This window comes from Oncorhynchus kisutch, linkage group LG7, assembly GCF_002021735.2.
Source record: "Oncorhynchus kisutch isolate 150728-3 linkage group LG7, Okis_V2, whole genome shotgun sequence".
NCBI classification, from domain to species: domain Eukaryota; kingdom Metazoa; phylum Chordata; class Actinopteri; order Salmoniformes; family Salmonidae; genus Oncorhynchus; species Oncorhynchus kisutch.
The window spans coordinates 29,130,394-29,154,634 of NC_034180.2; the positions used below are offsets into that span (position 1 = coordinate 29,130,394).

General features: G+C 45.1%; 1 protein-coding gene across 1 annotated transcript in view; it reads right to left on the minus strand.

The window, feature by feature from the left end:
* LOC109893717 (gamma-aminobutyric acid receptor subunit beta-1) overlaps nt 1–18,516 on the minus strand; it is a 54,744-nt gene extending 36,228 nt beyond the window's left edge. Inside the window, exons 1-3 of the mRNA XM_031828820.1 lie at nt 17,769–18,516; nt 17,571–17,662; nt 17,364–17,431 (exon numbers count right to left, since the gene is read on the minus strand). Of these exons, the coding sequence (XP_031684680.1) occupies nt 17,364–17,431; nt 17,571–17,662; nt 17,769–17,848 (240 nt within the window). The 5' untranslated portion in view covers nt 17,849–18,516. The remainder of the gene's footprint in view (nt 1–17,363; nt 17,432–17,570; nt 17,663–17,768) is intronic.
* Between the last annotated feature and the right edge of the window lie 5,725 nt (nt 18,517–24,241).

The following is a 24,241-nucleotide window of genomic DNA, read 5'->3' on the forward strand; positions in this document are numbered from 1 at the left end:
CGCAAACTCTGTCTACATTTACTTGGCAAATTTCGTATGTGGAAATGACTTATGTATGAATGCTATGAATGTAAATAATGGAAAAGGCTTTGTTCAAGTGCAAGCCTGTGACTTACACTTTATAATTCAATGAAGCCTTTTAACAATAAAGGCCACTTCTGAAGGGAAGCTCACCTGTGTAAAGCTCCTGCATGCACTCTACTATCGGATGTCACAAATAACTCAATAGTAGGCTACTCAGTAAAGGGATTCATGGGTTTCAGACAATCAAAAAAAATGTATTTGAAAAAAATATTCAAATGTGAAATGTATGGCGGCATTGCCATTGATACTCAATGGCCAGTTGAATGAACTGAAACACAGATACTAAGGGTCTATTCAATCAGATCCGCTTTAGCCGACATCCGCATGGCTGATGTTTTGACGGTGTCGGATGTGGAACTGCATTAGAGCTGTCAAATCCACAAGCAGCTCCTGCCAATATACCTAAAGCGGACATTGCCATTGGCCGCACGGAGTTGCATTAAGATAAATCCCATGCAGGCTTGTTTACAAGTTCGAACACTGGAATGTGAGACATAATCTAGAGCACAATTAGGCTGACAGAAATACTCATTATTTTGTTGAATAGTTGAACAATTTTCAATTTGAGCGTCATTATTATTATTATTCTATATATATTGTTTGTAATTATGCCCCCTTTTTCTCCCCAATTTTGTGACATCCAATTGCGATCCAATTACGATCTTGTCTCATCGCTGCAACTCCCCAACGGGCTCGGGAGAGGCGAAGATCGAGTCATGCGTCCTCTGAAACATGACCCACCTAGCCGTGCTTCTTAACACCTGCTCGCTTAACCCGGAAGCCAGCCGCACCAATGTATCGGAGGAAAAACACTGTTCATCTGACAACCTGAAGTTAGCTTGCAAGATCCCGGCCCACCACATTTAACGTGAGTGGGAAGGGTGTGGCTTCGTGACAATGATCCAGAGCAGTTGCTCACCGATTTGACAGCTCCAATGCAGTTACACATCTAACATTGGCAAAACAACAGCTATGTAGGTGTCGGATACCGCTGGTTAATGCATAATCTGACTGAATCTAAGCCTAAATTATAATAATTTTGTGAAAATAGTCTGTTCTTCATAAATGATCAATTGTGTTGAAACGAGATATAATGATCTATTATAGATATATTAATATGTTATTATAGCTATTACTTTGTTATTATCATTATTGAACTGAAAAGGTTCACCAATCAAAAACAAAATGGGTATTTGAGAGGCAATTTTGAATATCATTAGTGTGTTTGAAAGAACTATAGAGTTGAGAATGATGAACATTGGACAAATGTTTAACCTTTTCACATTAGTTACTGTAATGCTATTGCCTAACCAGATTTTCCTACAGGCATGATTTGCAGACTGTTTGTGTATACTGAAGGTTATGACTCAGTCCTGCTGGTAGAATACTGCTAGCCAGTGTCATGTCCACAGTACTGCCAAGTCTGACCAGGAGGAAGCTTTGCTGATCAGCCACAGTGACTGACTGACTGACTAGCTGGCAGTGCATGGCAATCCCACCCTGTTACTATCACAAAACACCACATGATCTCCAGTGTGTATAGCATACAACAGTATATATGCATGTACTGTATGTAACAAGCGCCAGCAACACACACATACGTCATATTCAGAGCTACAGTAAAGCCATACCGTGACAAGATTTGCAGTATATCATTTAACCTGTGATAAAAAAAACATAACGGGCTTTCGGAAAGTATTCAGACCTCTTGATTCTTTCCACATTTTGTTATGTTACAGTCTTATTCTAAAATTGATTAATTCATTTTTGCTCCTCATCAATCTACACACAATACCCCATAATAACAAAAAAAGACTTAAAAAAAAATGTTTGATAATTTATAAAAAATACTAAATTAAGTTTTGAGACCCTGTAGTCAGTACTTTGTTGAAGCACCATTGGCAGCGATTACAGCCTGAGTCTTCCTGGGTATGACGCTACAAGCTTGGCACACCTGTATTTGGGGAGTTTCTCCCATTCTTCTCTGCAGATCCTCTCAAGCTCTGTCAGGTTGGATGGGGAGCATCACTGCACAGCTATTTTCAGGTCTCTCCAGAGATGTTCAAACGGGTTCAAGTCCGGGCTCTGGCTGGGTCACCTCCCTGACCAAGGCCCTTCTCCCCTGATTGCTCAATTTGCTCTAGGAAGGGTCTTGGTGGTTCCAAACTTCGTCCATTTAAGAATGATGGAGGCCACTGTGTTCTTGGGGACCTTCAATGCTGCAGAAATGTTTTAGTACCCTTCCCCAGATCTATGCCTTAACACAATCCTGTCTCTGAACTCTACGGACAATTCCTTCGACCTCATTTTTTGCTCTGACATGTACGACTAACTGTGGGACCTTATAGACTAGAGGTCGACCGATTATGATTTTTTTCAATGCCGATACCGATTATTGGGGGACCAAAAAAGCCGATACTGATTAATCGCCGATTTAAAAAAAAACATTTATTTGTAATAATGACAATTACAACAATACTGAATGAACACTTTTCTTTTACCTTAATATAATACATCAATAAAATCTATTTAGCCTCAAATAAATAATGAAACATGTTCAATTTGGTTTAAATAATTCAAAAACAGTGTTGGAGAAGAAAGTAAAAGTGCAATATGTGCCATGTAAAAAAGCTAACGTTTAAGTTCCTTGCTCAGAACATGAGAACATATGAAAGCTGGTGGTTCTTTTTAACATGAGTCTTCAATATTCCCAGGTAAGAAGTTTTAGGTTGTAGTTATTATAGGAATTATAGGACTATTTCTCTCTATACCATTTGTATTTCATATACCTTTGACTATTGGATGTTCTTATAGGCACTTTAGTATTGCCAGTATAGCTTCTGTCCCTCCCCTCTACCTGGGCTCGAACCAGGAACACATCGACAACAGCCACCCTTGAAGCATCGTTACCCATCGCACCACAAAAGCCGCGGCCCTTGTAGAGCAGGGGGAACAACTAATCCAAGTCTCATAGCGAGTGACGTCACCGATTGAAACGCTATTAGCGCGCACCCCGCTAACTAGCTAGCCATTTCACATCGGTTACACCAGCCTAATCTCGGAAGTTGATAGGCTTGAAGTCATAAACAGCTCAATGCTTGAAGCATTGCGAAGAGCTGCTGGCAAACGCACGGAAGTGCTGTTTGAATGAATGCTTACGAGCCTGCTGCTGCCTACCATCGCTCAGTCAGACTGCTCTATCAAATCATAGACTTAATTATAACATAATAACACACAGAAATACGAGCCTTGGTTATTGATATGGTCGAATCCGGAAACTATCATTTCGAAAACGTTTATTCTTTCAGTGAAATACGGAACCGTTACGTATTTTATCTAATGGGTGGCATCCCTATGTCTAAATATTGCTGCTACATTGTACGACCTTCAATGTTATGTCATAATTATGTACAATTCTGGCAAATTAATTACGGTCTTTGTTAGGAATAAATGGACTTCACACAGTTCGCAACGAGCCAGGCGGCCCAAACTGCTGCATAAAATAACTGACTGCTTGCACGGAACGCAAGAGAAGTGACACAATTTCCCTAATTATAAGAAATTCATGTTAGCAGGCAATATTAACTAAACATGCAGGTTTAAAAATATATACTTGTGTATTGATTTTAAAGAAAGGCATTGATGTTTATGGTTAGGTTTGGTGCAACGACAGTGCTAAATCATCACCCGTTTGGCGTAGTAGGCTGTGATTCAATGAGAAATTAACAGGCAACGCAGGACACGCAGGACACGCTAGATAAACTAGTAGTATCAACCATGTGTAATTAACTATTGATTATGTTAAGATTGATTGTTTTTTATAAGATAAGTTTAATGCTAGCTAGCAACTTACCTTTGCTTCTTGTTGCCCTCGCGTAACAGGTAGTCAGCCTGCCATGCAGGCTCCTCGTGGAGTGCTATGTAAGGCAGCTGATTAGAGCGTTGGATCCGAAATTCCTTTTTGATACTGTCGCAAAGCTAACTAAAAAGCAGCATTCCCCAAGAGAGGATGACTTTCACTTTAGCAGTGATAAATTCATGAACTTCTTTGAGGAAAAGATTATGATTATTAGAAAGCAAATTACGGACTCCTCTTTAAATCTGCGTATTCCTTCAAAGCTCAGTTGTCCTGAGTCTGCACAACTCTCCCAGGACCTAGGATCAAGAGAGACGCTCAAGTGTTTTAGTAATATATCTCTTGACACAATGATGAAAATAATCATGGCCTCTAAACCTTCAAGCTGCATACTGGACCCTATTCCAACTAAACTACTGAAAGAGCTGCTTCCTGTGCTTGGCCCTCCTATGTTGAACATAATAAACAGCTCTCTATCCACCGGATGTGTACCAAACTCACTAAAAGTGGCAGTAATAAAGCCTCTCTTGAAAAAGCCAAACCTTGATCCAGAAAATATAAAAAACTATCGGCCTATATCGAATTTTCCATTCCTCTCAAAAATTTTAGAAAAGGCTGTTGCGCAGCAACTTACTGCCTTCCTGAAGACAAACAATGTATACGAAATGCTTCAGTCTGGTTTTAGACCCCATCATAGCACTGAGACGGCACTTGTGAAGGTGGTAAATGACATTTTAATGGCATCGGACCGAGGCTCCGCATCTGTCCTCGTGCTCCTAGACCTTAGTGCTGCTTTTGATACCATCGATCACCACATTCTTTTGGAGAGATTGGAAACCCAAATTGGTCTACACGGACAAGTTCTGGCCTGGTTTAGATCTTATTTGTCGGAAAGATAGTTTGTCTCTGTGAATGGTTTGTCCTCTGACAAATCAACTGTAAATTTCGGTGTTCCTCAAGGTTCCGTTTTAGGACCACTATTGTTTTCACTATATATTTTACCTCTTGGGGATGTTATTCGAAAACATAATGTTAACTTTCACTGCTATGCGGATGACACACAGCTGTACATTTCAATGAAACATGGTGAAGCCCCAAAATTGCCCTTGCTAGAAGCATGTGTTTCAGACATAAGGAAGTGGATGGCTGCAAACTTTCTACTTTTAAACTCGGACAAAACAGAGATGCTTGTTCTAGGTCCCAAGAAACAAAGAGATCTTCTGTTGAATCTGACAATTAATCTTAATGGTTGTACAGTCGTCTCAAATAAAACTGTGAAGGACCTCGGCATTACTCTGGACCCTGATCTCTCTTTTGAAGAACATATCAAGACCATTTCAAGGACAGCTTTTTTCCATCTACGTAACATTGCAAAAATCCATGCTTTTGTCACTTCTAGGTTAGACTACTGCAATGCTCTACTTTCCGGCTACCCGGACGGATAAAGCACTAAATAAACTTCAGTTGGTGCTAAATAAGGCTGCTAGAATCCTGACTAGAACCAAAAAAAATTATCATATTACTCCAGTGCTAGCCTCTCTACACTGGCTTCCTGTCAAAGCAAGGGCTGATTTCAAGGTTTTACTGCTAACCTACAAAGCATTACATGGGCTTGCTCCTACCTATCTCTCTGATTTGGTCCTGCCGTACATACCTACACGTACGCTACGGTCACAAGACGCAGGCCTCCTAATTGTCCCTAGAATTTCTAAGCAAACAGCTGGAGGCAGGGCTTTCTCCTATAGAGCTCCATTTTTATGGAACGGTCTGCCTACCCATGTCAGAGACGCAAACTCGGTCTCAACCTTTAAGTCTTTACTGAAGACTCATCTCTTCAGTGGGTCATATGATTGAGTGTAGTCTTGCCCAGGAGTGGGAAGGTGAATGGAAAGGCTCTGGAGCAACGAACCGCCGTTGCTGTCTCTGCCTGGCCGGTTCCCCTCTTTCCACTGGGATTCTCTGCCTCTAACCCTATTACAGGGGCTGAGTCACTGGCTTGCTGGGGCTCTCTCATGCCGTCCCTGGAGGGGGTGCGTCACCTGAGTGGGTTGATTCACTGATGTGGTCATCCTGTCTGGGTTGGCGCCCCCCCTTGGATTGTGCCATGGCTGAGATCTTTGTGGGCTATACTCGGCCCTGTCTCAGGATGGTAAGTTGGTGGTTGAAGATATCCCTCTAGTGGTGTGGGGGCTGTGCTTTGGCAAAGTGGGTGGGGTTATATCCTTCCTGTTTGGCCCTGTCCGGGGGTGTCCTCGGATGGTTCCACAGTGTCTCCTGACCCCTCCTGTCTCAGCCTCAAGTATTTATGCTGCAGTAGTTTGTGTCGGGGGGCTAGGGTCAGTTTGTTATATCAAATCAAATCAAATTGTATTGGTCACATACACATGGTTAGCAGATGTTAATGCGAGTGTAGCGAAATGCTTGTGCTTCTAGTTCCGACAATGCAGTAATAACCAACAAGTAATCTAACTAACAATTCCAAAACTACTGTCTTATACACAGTGTAAGGGGATAAAGAATATGTACATAAGGATATATGAATGAGTGATGGTACAGAGCAGCATAGGCAAGATACAGTAGATGATATCGAGTACAGTATATACATATGAGCTGAGTATGTAAACAAAGTGGCATAGTTAAAGTGGCTAGTGATACATGTATTACATAAGGATGCAGTCGATGATATAGAGTACAGTATATACGTATGCATATGAGATGAATAATGTAGGGTAAGTAACATTATATAAGGTAGCATTGTTTAAAGTGGCTAGTGATATATTTACATCATTTCCTATCAATTCCCATTATTAAAGTGGCTGGAGTTGAGTCAGTGTCATTGTCAGTGTGTTGGCAGCAGCCACTCAATGTTAGTGGTGGCTGTTTAACAGTCTGATGGCCTTGAGATAGAAGCTGTTTTTCAGTCTCTCGGCCCCAGCTTTGATGCACCTGTACTGACCTCGCCTTCTGGATGATAGCGGGGTGAACAGGCAGTGGCTCGGGTGGTTGATGTCCTTGATGATCTTTATGGCCTTCCTGTAACATCGGGTGGTGTAGGTGTCCTGGAGGGCAGGTAGTTTGCCCCCGGTGATGCGTTGTGCAGACCTCACTACCCTCTGGAGAGCCTTACGGTTGAGGGCGGAGCAGTTGCCGTACCAGGCGGTGATACAGCCCGACAGGATGCTCTCGATTGTGCATCTGTAGAAGTTTGTGAGTGCTTTTGGTGACAAGCCGAATTTCTTCAGCCTCCTGAGGTTGAAGAGGCGCTGCTGCGCCTTCTTCACGATGCTGTCTGTGTGAGTGGACCAATTCAGTTTGTCTGTGATGTGTATGCCGAGGAACTTAAAACTTGCTACCCTCTCCACTACTGTTCCATCGATGTGGATAGGGGGGTGTTCCCTCTGCTGTTTCCTGAAGTCCACAATCATCTCCTTAGATTTGTTGACGTTGAGTGTGAGGTTATTTTCCTGACACCACACTCCAAGGGCCCTCACCTCCTCCCTGTAGGCCGTCTCGTCGTTGTTGATAATCAAGCCTACCACTGTTGTGTCGTCCGCAAACTTGATGATTGAGTTGGAGGCGTGCGTGGCCACGCAGTCGTGGGTGAACAGGGAGTACAGGAGAGGGCTCAGAACGCACCCTTGTGGGGCCCCAGTGTTGAGGATCAGCGGGGAGGAGATGTTGTTGCCTACCCTCACCACCTGGGGGCGGCCCGTCAGGAAGTCCAGTACCCAGTTGCACAGGGCGGGGTCGAGACCCAGGGTCTCGAGCTTGATGACGATCTGGAGTACTTCTCCTGTCCTATTCGGTGTCCTGTGTGAATCTAAGTGTGCATTCTCTAATTCTCTCCTTCTCTCTCTCGGAGGACCTGAGCCCTAGGACCATGCCCCAGGATTACCTGACATGATGACTCCTTGCTGTCCCCAGTCCACCTGGCCGTGCTGCTGCTCCAGTTTCAACTGTTCTGCCTTCTTATTATTCGAACATGCTGATCATTTATGAACATTTGAACATCTTGGCCATGTTCTGTTATAATCTCCACCCGGTACAGCCAGAAGAGGACTGGCCACCCCACATATGCTCTCTCTAATTCTCTCTTTCTTTCTCTCTCGGAGGACCTGAGCCCTAGGACCATGCCCCAGGACTACCTGACATGATGACTCCTTGCTGTCCCCAGTCCATCTGACCGTGCTGCTGCTCCAGTTTCAACTGTTCTGCCTTATTATTATACGACCATGCTGGTCATTTATGAACATTTGAACATCTTGGCCATGTTCTGTTATAATCTCCACCCGGCACAGCCAGAAGAGGACTGGCCACCCCACATAGCCTGGTTCCTCTCTAGGTTTCTTCCTAGGTTTTGGCCTTTCTAGGGAGTTTTTCCTAGCCACCGTGCTTCTACACCTGCATTGCTTGCTGTTTGGGGTTTTAGGCTGGGTTTCTGTACAGCACTTTGAGATATCAGCTGATGTACGAAGGGCTATATAAATACATTTGATTTGATTTGACTAGTAACCGGAAGGTTGCAAAAACGAATCCCCAAGCTGACAACGTAAAAATCTGTCGTTCTGCCCCTGAACAAGGCAGTTAACCCACCTAGGCCTTAATTGAAAATAAGAAGAATGTGTTCTTAACTGACTTGCCTAGTTAAATAAAGGTGTAAAAAAATAAATAAAAATATAAAAAATATCGGCCAAATCGGTGTCCAAAAATACCGATTTCCGATTGTTATGAAACCTTGAAATCGGCCCTAATTAAATCGGCCTTTCCGATTAATCGGTCGACCACTAAAATAGACAGGTGTGTGCCTTTCCAGATCATGTCCAATCGATTGAATTTACCACAAGTAGACTCCAATCAAGTTGTAGAAACATCTCAAGGATGATCAATAGAAGCATGATTCACCTGAGCTCCATTTCAGGTATCATAGCAAAGGGTCTGAATACTTAAATAAGGTATTTCATTTATTATAATTTTTTTAATGTGGCCAAAAAAACTAAAAACCTGTTTTCACTTTGTCATTATGGGGTATTGTGTATAGATTGAGGCACAAAACATTTAATTTAATCTATTTTAGAATAAGGCTGAAACTGTGTAAAATGTGGAAAAAGTCAAGGGGTCTGAATACTTTCCGAATGCACTGTATATATGCATGCATGTAACCAGTGGCGACCCGTCACTAAGGACAGTTGCAGAGACCCACCTGTTTTGAGCCGCACATTTTTTGCACAAAAAAATATATGATTATTATAATTATTAAAATGTAAAATATATTTTGGGGGAGGGGGGGTTGCCTGTTTTGCTTGACATTTTGGCATTAATACGTGTCACATATCAGCTTGCAAACAATGTAAAAAATTTAAATATATAATTGAGTTAATAAAGCCTCCATACAAACATGGTCTCTTTTTTGCTTTGTTGAGTAAGGCAGCTCCAAAATGCAGGTGTTTCAGCCTAGATCAGTGTTTTCTGTTTATGGTGGGGCAGCTAGCGGAAAATACGGAGCATAGGGGTTGGTAATGTTCTCTAGTTACACCGTGATTGGCTCAGTGTCCTGTCACTCATGGGGAGAGCTGGAAAATTCAAGCCCCTTGGATGCTGCAATAGAATTACATTAGAAGTGCCAATCCAAAAAGGCTCAAGGTCATTGGCCACAGATAAAACTACGTCAAATCACTTTATACCTACAGTAGCGTTGATTGGACTGATCATGTCAATATCATACTATCTTAGCTAGCAGTCATCATCATGAATCAAGTTGACAATCTACTGGTACATCCTTTTTGATCCTTGTCATTGAAGAGTAATAATGAAGAGAAATTATAGATAAAACGTATCGGTGCTCATCGGCCATTGGACATTACCATTACACAACAAGTTGGAAATCGCAAATTCAACAATGAGTGGTTTGGAAGGGATCAGTGGCTAACTACAAGCATTGCAAAGCAATCACTAGCCTGCTATTCAGTGGAGTGGGATTGTGGTCCCAATTCTCTGTTTAAGGTTCTCTTTTCCAAGCTTAAAATTATAAACATTCAACATTGGCCATGCTGTCAATCCAGCATTATTTCTGCCGAGCTCAAAACAACTGTTGACTCAGAACTGGAAAATCTTATGTTTATGACAACTGGGAAAAACGAGCTCCAAAAGGGAAAATAAGTTATGAACTGTAATCCAACTTGGAATTGTAAGTCGGGAACTCTAGCCTCTTTCTAGAGCTACGACCTGAAGATCACTGACATCATCATGATTCAACCTTGTTTTTTTCCGAGTTCCCAGTTGTCTTGAAAGCACCATAGCTCTAGAGAATGCCAGACTTTAATGACAAAGTTTGATGACAAAATTTGCCCACGAAGGACCGCCGCGGCATCTTCCTGTTCAAGTGAGCACAGCACAACAAGGTGAGTGTCACGCCCTGACCATAGAGAGCCTTTTTATTCTCTATTTTGGTTAGGTCGGGGTGTGACTAGGGTGGGTAATCTAGGTTGTTTTATTTCTATGTTGGCCTGGTATGGTTCCCAATCAGAGGCAGCTGTTTAGCGTTGTCTCTGTTTGGGGATCATATTTAGGCAGCCATTTCCCCACTGGGTATTTGTGGGATCTTGTTTATGTGTAGTTGCCTGTGAGCACTCCCTAGCTTCACGTGTGGTTTGCTCTTTATATATATTTTTTGCATTGCACAAATAAAAAGATGTGGAACCCATATCAAGCTGCGCCTTCGTCCGAATGTTATTACGACGATCGTGACAGAAGATCCCCACCCACCAGGTGTCACGCCCTGACCTGAGATATCGGTTTTCTTTATATTTTGGTTAGGTCAGGGTGTGACTAGGGTGAATACGCTCGTTTTTGTATTGTCTAGGGGTTTTGTATTGTCTAGGGTTTAGGTATGTCTAGGATTTTGTAGGTCTAGGTATTTGTATGTTTATGGTGGCCTGATATGGTTCCCAATCAGAGGCAGCTGTTTATCGTTGTCTCCGATTGGTGATCAAATTTAGATAGCCATTTCCCTTTGGTGTTTGTTGGGTTCTTTTCTATGTGTAGTTGCCTGTCAGCACTCATTTGTATAGCTTCAAGTGTCGTTTTGTTATTTTGGTTAGTTTGTTCAGTGTTCATTCTTATGAATAAAGAATGTACGAATACCACGCTGTGCCTTTGTCCGATTCATACGACGAACGTGACAGAAGAACCCACCATAAAAGGACCAAGCAGCGTGTTCAGGAGGAAAAGACATCATGGACATGGGACGAGATTTTGGACGGTAAAGGATCCTTGACGTGGGAGGAAATATTGGCAGGAAAGGATCGCCTGCCATGGGAGCAGGGGGAGATAAAGCAAGAGGAACGGCGACGATACGAGGGGACACGGTTAGCACTGAAGCCCGAGAGGCAGCCTCAATTTAAAAAATTGGGGGGCACACGAGGAGATTGGCTGAGTCAGGTTGGAGACCTGAGCCAACTCCTCGTGCTTACTGTGGGGAGCGTGTGACTGGTCAGACACCGTGCGCATCAGTGTACCACCAGTGCCGGTACCACCAGTGCCGGCACCACGAATCAGGTCTCCAGTGAGTCTCCACAGTCCAGAGCTTCCGGCAACAGTTCCCAGTCCGGAGCCTCCAGCGACGATCCCCAGTCCGGAGCCTCCAGCGACGATCCCCAGTCCGGAGCCTCCAGCGACGATCCCCAGTCCGGAGCCTCCAGCGACGATCCCCAGTCCGGAGCCTCCAGAGACGATCCCCAGTCCGGAGCCTCCAGAGACGATCCCCAGTCCGGAGCCTCCAGCGACGATCCCCAGTCCAGAGCCTCCAGCGACGATCCCCAGTCCGGATCCTCCAGCGACGATCCCCAGTCCGGGGTCTCCAGCGACGATCCCCAGTCCAGAGCCTCCAGCGACGATCCCCAGTCCGGATCCTCCAGCGACGATCCCCAGTCCGGGGTCTCCAGCGACGATCCCCAGTCCAGAGCCTCCAGCGACGATCCCCAGTCCGGATCCTCCAGCGACGATCCCCAGTCCGGGGTCTCCAGCGACAGTCCCCAGTCCGGGGTCTCCAGAGACGGTTCCCAGTCCGGGGCCCCCGGCGATGATCCGCAGTCCAGAGCCTCCAGCGATGATCCATGGTCCGGTTCAGGGTAGAGGGGGGGCACCCACACCCTCCCCCATAGGTTCAGGTTTGCGGCCGGGAGTCCGCACCTTTGGGGGGGGGGGGTACTGTCACGCCCTGACCTGAGATATCTCAGTTTTCTTTATATTTTGGTTAGGTCAGGGTGTGACTAGGGTGGATACGCTAGTTTTTGTATTGTCTAGGGGTTTTGTATTGTCTAGAGTTTTTGTATGTGTAGGGTTTTGTAGGTCTAGGTTTATGGTGGCCTGATATAGTTCCCAATCAGAGGCAGCTGTTTATCATTGTCTCTGATTGGGGATCATATTTAGATAGCCAAGAACCCAACAAATACAAAAGGGAAATGGCTATGTGTAGTTGCTTGTCAGCACTCATTTGTATAGCTTCACGTGTCGTTTTGTTATTTTGGTTAGTTTGTTCAGTGTTCATTCTTATAAATAAAGAATGTTTTGTTATTTTGGTTAGTTTGTTCAGTGTTCATTCTTATAAATAAAGAATGTACGCATACCATGCTGCGCCTTGGTCTGATTCATACGACAAACATGACACCAGGACCAAGCAGTGTGCCTAGGAGGAGAAGGTATCCTCGACTTGGGAGGAGATCTTGGATGGGAAGGGATCCTGGACTTGGGAGGAAATCCTGGCAGAACAGGATCGCCTTCCTTGGCGGCAGACGCAAGGAGAGAAGGGAGGACAGCGCCGACGCCGGGGTTTGAGGCCACAACAGAAGCCCAAAAAAAAATTATTGCGGGTGGGCACACGGGGTGGTCGGCGGGGCCGAGGAGAGAGCCAGAGACCACCTGGGAGGAGATAGAGAGGTGGTAGGTCGACGCAAGGAGAGTACCAGAGCCCGCCTGGGATTCGTTGGAACAGTGTGAGGAGGGATACCGGAGAATGGAGTTGGCTAGGAGTATGGCGTTTGGAGGAACATGTCATCAGTCGGGTGAAACCCGGGCCGACTCCACGTATCTGGCCTCCAGTGCGTCTCCCCAGTCCGGTACGTCCTGTGTCTCCTCCTTGCACTCTCCCTGAAGTGTGTGTCCCCAGTCCGGTGCTACCTGTGCCGGCTCCACGCACTAGGCTTCCAGTGCGTCTCGCTAATCCGGTACGTCCTGTGTCTCCTCCTCGCACTTGCCCTGAAGTATGTGTCACATACCGGTACCACCTGTGCCCGGCTCCACGCACTAGGCCTCCAGTGCGCCTCCCCAGTCCGGTACGTCCTGTGCCTGCCCCTCGCACGCACCCTGAAGTTTGTGTCACCAGTCCAGAGCTTCCGGCGACGGTTCCCAGTCCAGAGCTTCCGGCGACAGTCCCCATTCCAGAGCTTCCGGCGACGGTTCACTGTCCGGGAACCTTCTGCGACACGAAGGTCCACGGGCCGGAACCTCCTGCGACACGACGGTCCACGGGCCGGAACCTCCTGCGACGGTCCACGGGCCGGAACCTCCTGCGACGGTCCACGGGCCGGAACCTCCTGCGACGGTCCACGGGCCGGAACCTGCGACGGTCCACGGGCCGGAACCTCCTGCGACGGTCCACGGGCCGGAACCTCCTGCGACGGTCCACGGGCCGGAACCTCCTGCGACGGTCCACGGGCCGGAACCTCCAGCGAGGGTCAACGGTCCGGAGCTTCAAGGCAAGGCATCCAGTCCATGGCAGGAGCCCTCCTCTGCGCCGGTGCCCAGTCCAGGCACGGCATCCACTCCAGCTCCAAGGCAGGAGCTTCCCTATGCGCCGATGCCCAGTCCAGGCACGGCATCCAGTCCTGCTCCACGACAGGATTCTCCCTCTGCGCCGGTACTCAGTCTGGGTACGATGTCCAGTCCAGCTCCATGGCCAGAGCCTTCCTCTGCGCCAGTGCCCAGTCCAGGCACGGCATCCACTCCAGCTCCAAGGCAGGAGCTTCCCTATGCGCCGATGCCCAGTCCAGGCACGGCATCCAGTCCTGCCCCACGACAGGATCCTCCCTCTGCGCCGGTACTCAGTCTGGGTACGATGTCCAGTCCAGCTCCATGGCCAGAGCCTTCCTCTGCGCCAGTGCCCAGTCCAGGCACGGCGTCCAGTCCACCTCCAAGGCCGGAGTCTTCCTCTGCATCGGGGTCCAGTCCGGCACGACGTCCAGTCAAGCTCCAAGGCCGGAGCCTTCCTCTGCACCGAAGTCCAGGTCAGGTGTCCAGTCTCGCTCCATGGCAGGAGCCTTCCTCTGCGCCAATGTACAGTCCAGGCACGGCATCCAGTCCTGCCCCATGGCCGGAGCCTTCTTCTGCGCCAATGTCCAGTCCAGGCACGGCGTCCAGTCCCGCTCCAAGGCCGGAGCCTTCCTCTGCGCCGGCGCCCAGTCCGGGTGCGGCGTTCAATCCAGCTCCACGGCAGAGGTCCTCTTCTGCGCCTTGGCCCAGTCCGGGCACAGCATTCTACCCGGCTCCATGGCCAGACCTGTGGTCTCCATGGCCAAGGTCCTCCTCTGCGCCGAGGCCCAGTCTGGGCACAGCGTTCTACCCGGCTCCATGCCCGGACCCGTGGTCTTGGCGGGGGCAAAGTCCCGCACCAGAGCCTCCACCGATGCTAAATTTGCGTGATGAGTGGGATCTTCGTCCCGCACCAGAGCCGCCCCCATTGCTGGCGGATCCGCGAGCGGAGTGGGTAATTCGCCCTGCACCGGAGCCGCCAACAACGCTAGATATTCACCCGGACCCTCCCCTATAGAGTCAGGTTTTGCGGCCGGAGTCCACACCTTTGGGGGGGGGGGGGGTGTCACGCCCTGACCATAGAGAGCCTTTTTATTCTCTATTTTGGTTAGGTCAGAGTGGGTAATCTAGGTTGTTTTATTTCTATGTTGGCCTGGTATGGTTCCCAATCAGAGGCAGCTGTTTAGCGTAGTCTCTGATTGGGGATCATATTTAGGCAGCCATTTCCCCACTGGGTTTTTGTGGGATCTTGTTTATGTATAGTTGCCTGTGAGCACTCCATAGCTTCACGTGTCGTTTGCTCTTAATTGTTTTTTTTTGCATTTCACGAATAAAAAGATGTGGAACCCATATCACGCGCCTTGGTCCGAATGTTATTACAAAGATCGTGACAGTGAGTCCAAAAATGTATTGTATGCTGCTGCATAAATTATGTAATATGCCAGGGAGATAGTATTACTTCCTTAGCTACAGTATACATACGGGTATGTTGTGTAATAAGCTGTTAGTAGCCCATGTGCCTCATCCTAATAACTTGGTCTATTTTTCCCTCTTAATTTGGCCTGTTCTGATTTGGTGGTACACATGTAGCCTATAACCTGTTTTAGAGAAATGTTATCATCAAATATTGTAAGAGATTTCATTGTCTGCATATATGCCCCCTTTATTTATCCTTCGGTTCTGACTTGGTGTATAGGGAGAACACTTAGAACGGTCCATGTTCTGAATTTGTATAGTTTGTATACTCAATTGTCAGGTGAAACCACATTTGTTTAAGCAAGTCAGCTATGTTTTTTTAAAGTCAGTAAATGGGGCTAAATGAACTGTTTTGCTACCAGACAAGGCTCCGCTGATAGCCAGGTGTAGCAGTGGTAATGTGTTGGGACTGCTGTTGAGATTCTGCTGTTGGGACAGCTTTGTGTAGTTCCTAAGAGTTTGTGGGCACCGTTGTGCAAAGCTGTAATCAAGGCAAAGGGTGGCTACTTACAAGAATCTAAAATAGAAAATATATATTGATTCGTTTAACACTCTTTTGGTTACTACATGATTCCATGTGTTATTTCATAGTTTTGATGTCTTCACTATTATTATACAATGTAGAAAATAGTAAAAATAAAACCCTGGAATGAGCAGGTGTGTCCAAACTTTTGGCTGGTACTGTATATAGACTGTGTGTACAAAACATTAAGGACACCTGCTCTTTCCATGACATAGACTGACCAGGTGAATCTAGGTGAAAGCTATGATCCCTTATTGATGTCACTTGTTAAATCCACTTCAATTAGTGTAGATGAAGGGGAGGAGACAGGTTAAAGCAGGACTTTTAAGCCTTGAGACAATCGAGACATGGATTATGTAACTGTGTCCTTCAGAAGGTGAATTGGCAGTAGGTGCCGTGGGGCAGCATACACAAAGTTTTCAATACAACTTATTCTTGTAACATTCCTATTTGTTGTAAATATATATTTTTTATCTGCTTACACACACTGAGACACAAGTTGGTTTTGTGAGCATGCCTGCTCATTTGTACATTTATAAGAAAACACTCAGCCAGACACCTTCCAACATTTAAAAAACGTTTGCAACATTTTCTTAGATCATCACTCCATATCCAGTTGTCATGCAATTTTCCGGCGGTTTTAAGACACTCGGAGCCATTTTAAGAATATTCCCATGACATTCCCAGAAATTGTTCTAGACATATCTTTGCAGACCACATTTCGACCATCAAAATGGGAATGCAAAAGCTCCCAGAGCAATATTATTGTAAAGACGGTAGTTTTAGGTAATATCATGAAAACCTTGAACTTTACCCGACATTCCATAAACACCGCTGAGCAGAAACAAGTATTTACTTCCTTTCCATGCAAGCAAACACACACACTTTACACTCATGCCTGCTGTTCCTTTTTTTTTTTTTTTTACATATGTAAGACCAGTTGAACCAAGCATGAATTCATTTGTATCCATCACTGGCACCCTGACAATGCTGCTGCATTCATATGCACACACTAAGTGCCCAAATTCAGCATCACAATTTGTCTCTACTGGGCCTCCTTGTTGAGTCACTGACAACGTTATGTAATTACTGCATTGAGGCCAAACCAGCAAACATGCACAATATATCAGTCTCCTCCTAGTCACTTTATCCTCTGTCAGAGTGTGTACTGTATAGAAGACACCTCACAGTTATGTAGGTACACACGTGTGTAGAATAGCTCAATTGGAAAAATCGATGTGCAGCACCAATGCTCACTCTCTTTATATATATCGGTAATTATCTGTCTTTACTGGTTCTGACACCACAGGGAACTTAATGCATATGGATGGATTTGACACATTGCGGTAGCTCTCCTTGCTGCTGAAATGCAGTGAACCATTTTGGTCAACGTGAAAACGTTAGGCCTATACTAGTGGCCAAACAAGGGCAAATACAAAAATACAAGGATTTATCATTACATCTAGAAGACAGTGGCATGGAAGACGCACATCTGCAGACATTAGAAAATGACCCAAGCGGTTATCATGTGTTCTGCGTTATCATATTACTAGGCCTATTTAACATGTGTTGCACGAGGCACATCTCTCCCTTACAAAAAACATTAGGTAGGCTACTTACCATGTTGACTTCAGAAACCATGTCGATACTTGCGATATCTATGCTCATTCCAACGTCCACAGGGGCACCTTTAAATCGCAAGTAGAACACAGGTATCAGTGGCATTTTAATCAGACAGCTCGCCGACACGACAAATGAATCTGAATGCGACTTGTTATTAGTCATTAGCCAGCATTGGGTAGACTTCACCCGAAAAAAGGAGTTTACCTCCAAAATCAGGCCTCAGACGAATGTCATACCCCTTAAGCAGTTTGTCCACGGTCGCTTTCACAAATGACATGTTGCTAGGCTCGTTGGCGCTAAAGGGAAAATATATGGTATTGATTCAGAATTTTAATCAAAAAATGCAGAGTAAGGGACTGGCAAGACAGGCAGAAACAAGACATCACACCCGCGGGATCTCACCTTTGAGCGCCGCAGACCATGGCGACCATTAGGAAAAGACAAAAAATCTCCCAGCGTCCGCGGTCCAAAGCCGTCCACATCACTAACTTTGATCAGAGATAGATGACTTTGAGCGAAGATTTCAGAAATGCAACTTTGTCACAGGCTGCCCAATTATTCCAAGACAACGCATGCGCGTCGTTTTACCAACATTCAAATTGTATTTGCACAAAAACACGCTATTTCGTAAAAAATTCGGCGACTTCGATAGAAAAACGGTATTCGCGTTTCACCTGAGCTGTCGATGCTGGCACAAGAAGGGGTCGCCGGGATGCATGCAGTAGCTGAACCGTATCAATATGCTAGGCAGATCCCATCACCTCCGGCTAATTCGAGCATTTCAGCAGACACAGCAGTGTCCGGAGCAGATTTGCATCAAGCAGGTATCCCTGTGTTGGTAGGCTGAAGATCTTAAAATAATAAGCATTGAACGCGGCTCTCCATTCACCTTTAGTCAGCCCTATGTGGGGCATCGTGCAAAACAAGCACGTCTGAGGAGCTGCGCAATTTCTGAGGTGTACCTGTACGCCCGAGCTCACTCGTAGCGCATTCCATTCGCCACTCGTCACGGGCTAGAGCCCAAGTAATTTTTATTTTTTTAAACCCAGAAAACGCATTACAAATCGCAACGCACCAATAATTATTTAATGAGAGTAGGATGAGCTATTGGAGCTGCAATGGCCCTTGCAGCTGCATGACGTGCTACAGGACTATGCTACAGAATGTATAAGAAGAAATGTTCTGCAATTTCTAGTGATGATATTGACAGACGTCTGACTAATTTGCCAAATGAAACGAATTTGCATTTTACTGGTCACCTTGTGCTAGACCACATGATTATTTCAAGTTAAGAGAACCTGCAAATACCATGTGCCAGAAGTATCAGTTCTGTGAATCAATTGGTGGAAAAATGCATTTGACTTATCCTTGGTCTTCATACTGGTTTAGCTCTCAGGTTGTCTCCAAGGACCAATACGTGGCCATGTAGTATGGGTTTGGTGATGCATCACAGGACAGAACTGTTTAAAGATTCATGACTTCTGTTGGGTAAAATGGTTCAGCATCAGTTGAAGCCTACTTGCTAGGGAGTGAGAAACATTGGTGGATTGGCCATCTGGACCATTTTATAGGTGGGTGGGTGGACAGGCTGAAAGAAAAAAACACATATACAGTACCAGTCAAAGGTTTGGACACACCTCCTCATTCAAGGGTTTTTCTTTATTTACTATTTTCTACATTGTAGAATAATAGTGAAGACATCAAAACTATTAAATAACACATATGAAATCATGTAGGAAACAAAAAAAGTTTTAAACAAATCAAAATATATTTTAGATTTTAGATTCTTCAAAGTAGCCACTTTTTGCCTTGACGACAGCTTTGCACACACTTGGCATTCTCTCAATCAGCTTCACCTGGAATGCTTTTCCAACACACTTGAAGGAGTTCCCACATATGCTGACCACTTGTTGCCTGCTTTTCCTTCACTCTGCGATCCAACTCATCCCAAACCATCTCAACTAGTTTGAGGTCGGGTGATTGTGGAGGCCAGGTCATCTGATGCAGCACTCCTTCACTCTCCTTGGTTAAATAGCCCTTACACAGCCTGGAGGTGTGTTGGGTCATTGTCCTGTTGAAAAACAAATTATAGTCCCAAGCGCAAATTACATAGGATGGCATATCGCTACAAAATGTTGTTGTAGCCATGCTGGTTAAGTGTGCCTTGATTTCTAAATAAATCACTGACAGTGTAACGAGCAAAGCACCATAAGACCAGACCAAAGGACAGATTTCCACCGGTCTAATGTCCATTGCTCGTGTTTCTTGGCCCAAGCAAGTCTACTCTTCTTATTGGTGTCCTTTAGTAGTGGTTTCTTTGCAGCAATTTGACTATGAAGGCTTGATTCACGCAGTCTCTGAACAGTTGATGTTGAGATGTGTCTGTTTCTTGAACTCTGTGAAGCATTTATTTGTGCTGCAATTTCTTAGGCTGGTAACTCTATTGAACTTATCCTCTGCAGCAGAGGTAACTCTGAGTCTTCCTTTCCTGTAGTGGTTCTCATGAGAGCCAGTTTCATCATATTGCTTGATAGTTTTTGTGATTGCACTTGAAGAAACTTTAAAAGTTATTTTCCAGATTGTCTGACCTTCATGTCTTAAATAATGATTGATTGCCGTTTCTCTTTGCTTATTCGAGCTGTTCTTACCATAATATGGACTTGGTCTTTTACCAAATAGGGCTATCTTTTGTATACCACCCCTACCTTGTCACAACACAACTGATTGGCTCAAACACATTAAGAAGGAAAGAAATTCCACAAATGAACTTTTAAAAAGGCACACATGTTAATTGAAATGCATTCCAGATGACTACCTCATGAAGCTGGTTTAGAGAATGCCAAGAGGATGCAAAGCTGTCATCAAGCCAAAGGGTGTCTACTTACAAGAATCTCAAATAGAAACAAATATTTTGATTTGTTTAACACTTATTTGGTTACTACATGATTTCAAATGTGTTAATTGCATAGTTTTGATGTCTTCACTTTTATTTTACAGTGTAGAAAATAGTACAAATAAATAAAAACCCTGGAATGAGTAGGTGTGTCCAATCTTTTGACTGGTACTGTATTTATTTTCGGGGGAAAAAGAGAGTGATGCAGCCCATTGGCCTGTTAAAATGTTTTTACCTGTGTGGTACAGCAGAAGTGGGCCGGTGTAGCTGAAATGCCAGAGTCTAATTTTGTTCCCAGTCCGCCACTACATCCAGTTTTAAAAAGTCACTAACCATTTTCTAATTTCCTAGACATGTGATAATGAGTAATACCCATAAGTGTGAACAGTCTCATGCCTGCAAACCAGGGTTGTCAATTCCTCTTATTGGACACCAACTGGATCCCCCCTAAAGGCATATCCCTGAAGCCTATGTGTTTCATTCTTTGTGTGGCTCTCAAATGAAAATGAACTAAAATAAGAACTTAGATGATAATTATTCATGGTGTAGACTACCTTAGACCTTGCAAGTACTGTATGGGTGTCTAGAGTGGAAAGTAATGGATTTGGTTTTATGTTTCGAACAATAAATGTACAATACAATTACACAAGGTTAGAATGATGATGGTACTGGGTACTCCAATAGGCGATCAGGGTAAACTCAGCAAAAAAATAAATGTACTCTCACTGTCAACTGCGTTTATTTTCAGCAAACTTAACATGTGTAAATATTAGTATGAACATAAGATTCAACAACTGAGACATAAACTCAACAAGTTCCACAGACATGTAACTAACAGAAATGGAATAATGTGTCCCTGAACAAAGGGGGGGTCCAAATCAAAAGTAACAGTCAGTATCTGGTGTGGCCACCACCTGCATGAAGTACTGCAATGCATCTCCTCCTTATGGACTGCACCAGATTTGCCCGTTCTTGCTGTGAGATGTTACCCCACTCTTCCACCAAGGCACCTGCAAGTTCCTGGACATTTCTGTGTGGAATGGCCCTAGCTCTCACCCTCCGATCCAAAAGTTCCCAGACGTGCTCAATGGGATTGAGATCCGGGATCTTTTCCGGCCATGGCAGAACACTGACATTCCTGTCTTGCAGGAAATCATGCACAGAACGAGCAGTATAGCTGGTGGCATTGTCATGCTGGAGGGTCATGTCAGGATGAGCCTGCAGGAAGGGTACCACATGAGGGTGGTGTTGTCTTCCCTGTAACGCACAGTGTTGAGATTGCCTGCAATGACAACAAGCTCAGTCCGATGATGCTGTGACACACCACCCCAGACCATGACGGACCGTCCACCTCCAAATCAATCCCGCTCCAGAGTACAGGCCTCGGTGTAATGCTCATTCCTGACAATAAACGCGATTCCGACCATCACCCCAGGTGAGACAAAACCGCGACTCGTCAGTGAGGAGCACTTTTTGCCAGTCCTGTCTGGTCCAGCGACGGTGGGTTTGTGCCCATAGGCGACGTTGTTGCTGGTGATGTCTGATGAGGACCTGCCTTATAACAGGCCTACAAGCCCTCAGTCCAGCCTCTCTCAGCCTATTGCAGACAGTCTGAGCACTGATGGAGAGATTGTGCTATCCTGGTGTAACTCTGGCAGTTGTTGTTGCCATCCTGTACCTGTCCCGCAGCTGTTATGTTCGGATGTACCGATCCTGTGTAGGTGTTGTTACACATGGTCTGCCACTGCGAGGACGATCAACTGTCCGTCCTGTCTCCCTGTAGCGCTGTCTTAGGTGTCTCACAGTACGGACATTGCAATTTCTTGCCCTGGCCACATCTGCAGTCCTCATGCCTCCTTGCAGCATGCCTAAGGCACGTTCACGCAGATGAGCAGGGACCCTGGGCATCTTTCTTATGGTGTTTTTAAGAGTCAGTAGAAAGGCCTCTTTAGTGTCCTAAGTTTTCATAACTGTGACCTTAATTGCATACCGTCTGTAAGCTGTTAGTGTCTTAACGACCGTTCCACAGGTGCACGTTCATTAATTGTTCATGGTTCATTGAACAAGCATGGGAAACAGTGTTTAAACCCTTTACAAGGAAGATCTGTGAAGTTATTTGGATTTTTACGAATTATCTTTGAAAGACAGGGTCTTCAAAAAGGAACATTTCTTTTTTTTGCTGAGTTTAGTTACCTGTGCTAGTTAGTGTTCATAGTTGCTTCTCATTGCCTGGATAGGAACTGTCTATGGTTCTGAAAACCTTACGGTTCCTTTCAGTGGTGCTGAAAAGACAGCCAATCGGGGACACATCTTCACTCACACCTACTGCTGACTAATTTCTGTTTATCTGCACTGGAGGAAGACTGGTTTGGAGCTGTCCATAGCACTGACCCTGAAAAGGTTATGGCCCCTAGTGGTACTGAAAGGATAGCTACCATGGTCACACTCCTTCCACCACAGGTAGTGCTCCTGATTGTTTGCTGTTCATATGCACTGAATGAAGTCTGGTTAGGTGCTGGAAAATGTATGGCCCCTTGTGGTGCTGAAAGGACAGCTGCCATGCTGCATGTATGTTATGGGCCACACACCTTCACCAACACCCAGTGCTTTAGACTCTGCATCTCATTTCATTTGAATCATTTGATATAGTTTCAGTTCATGTTTGTTTTTAAACCTTGAGATTTGGTTGGTAGGTCAACTAGATGCTCCTAGACATTTTGTAATAGTCATGTTCCATTTACTTCATTATGTCTTCTTGTGATAAAAGTAAATGTTGCACCATGCAAGCTTATATTTCTAACAGTTGCCTTGCAATGTATCTCTACGATAATGTGATAGTCAACAAGAAACAAAATAGAAAAAAACAAGGTGGTATTATGTTCCTTTATTGTTCTGTTCTTCTCATCTCAGACTGTCCGTTGATTTGATTGTGAGTCACCTTCATGTTTGTACTATTGTAGTCAATACACAAAAGGTACAAAACAGCAATCAGGGGCCACAACAATGCTGTATATTCAACCCTAGTGCTGCTATTATGTTGCCATGTCTAGCTTTCCTTCCCTTCTACTGCTACTGTAGACTACCTGGCCCCCTTCCCCCTTCCCCTCCTAGGCAGGCAGAGGTGTTGCCCATGTGACTTCTGGCACCAGCTGCCTCTTTTCTCACTTTTACCCTCCATCCTCCTCTTCCTCCACCCCTCTTTCTGCCCCCCCCCCCCCCCCCCATCTCAACCCCCAGAGGCAGGGCATCTGCTCTCCCCTTCCCTTGGTGGTGCGTTAGATAACAATTTGGAAGAATGTCGGTAACTGTTCGTATCACACTGAAAATGGACCAAGAAAAGTGTATAACGGACATGCTGTTCATATCTAGTTTCAAGTTGTTTATGTCACATGCACAAGTACAGTGAAATGCCTTCCTTGCTTGCTCTTTCCCAACTATGCATGAATCAATATCAGTTGTACTTTATTTAACTAGGCAAGTCAGTTAAGAACAAATTCTTATTTTACAATGAAGGCCTACCCCGGCCAAACCCTCCCGTAACCCGGACGACGCTGGGCCAGTTGTGCGCCGCCCTATGGGACTCCCGATCATGGCCGGTTGTGATGCAGCCCGGGATAAAACTAGGGTCTAGTGATACCTCTAGCACTGAGGTACAGTGCCTTAGACCAGTGCGCCACCCAAAATGTATACAGGGTCAGTTCCAAAGTCAGTACCAAAACCATATTTACAATGCGCAGGGATATCGGAGTGGGAGTCTTAGATATGTATAGGGGTAATGAATAAATAACTAAGACTAAGCTAAAACTGTCTACAAGCCACCGTTACATCTTTATGTCCTTGGGTTGTCCCTCTGCAGCCTTTCACCATGTCAAATTATAATGAAAACTGACCTAATTGTTTTTTTCATTGTTGTTTTTCCATTGCTGCTCTTATGGGAGGCACCACGTCTCCAGTTGTAACATAAGATGGATACCATGTTTTT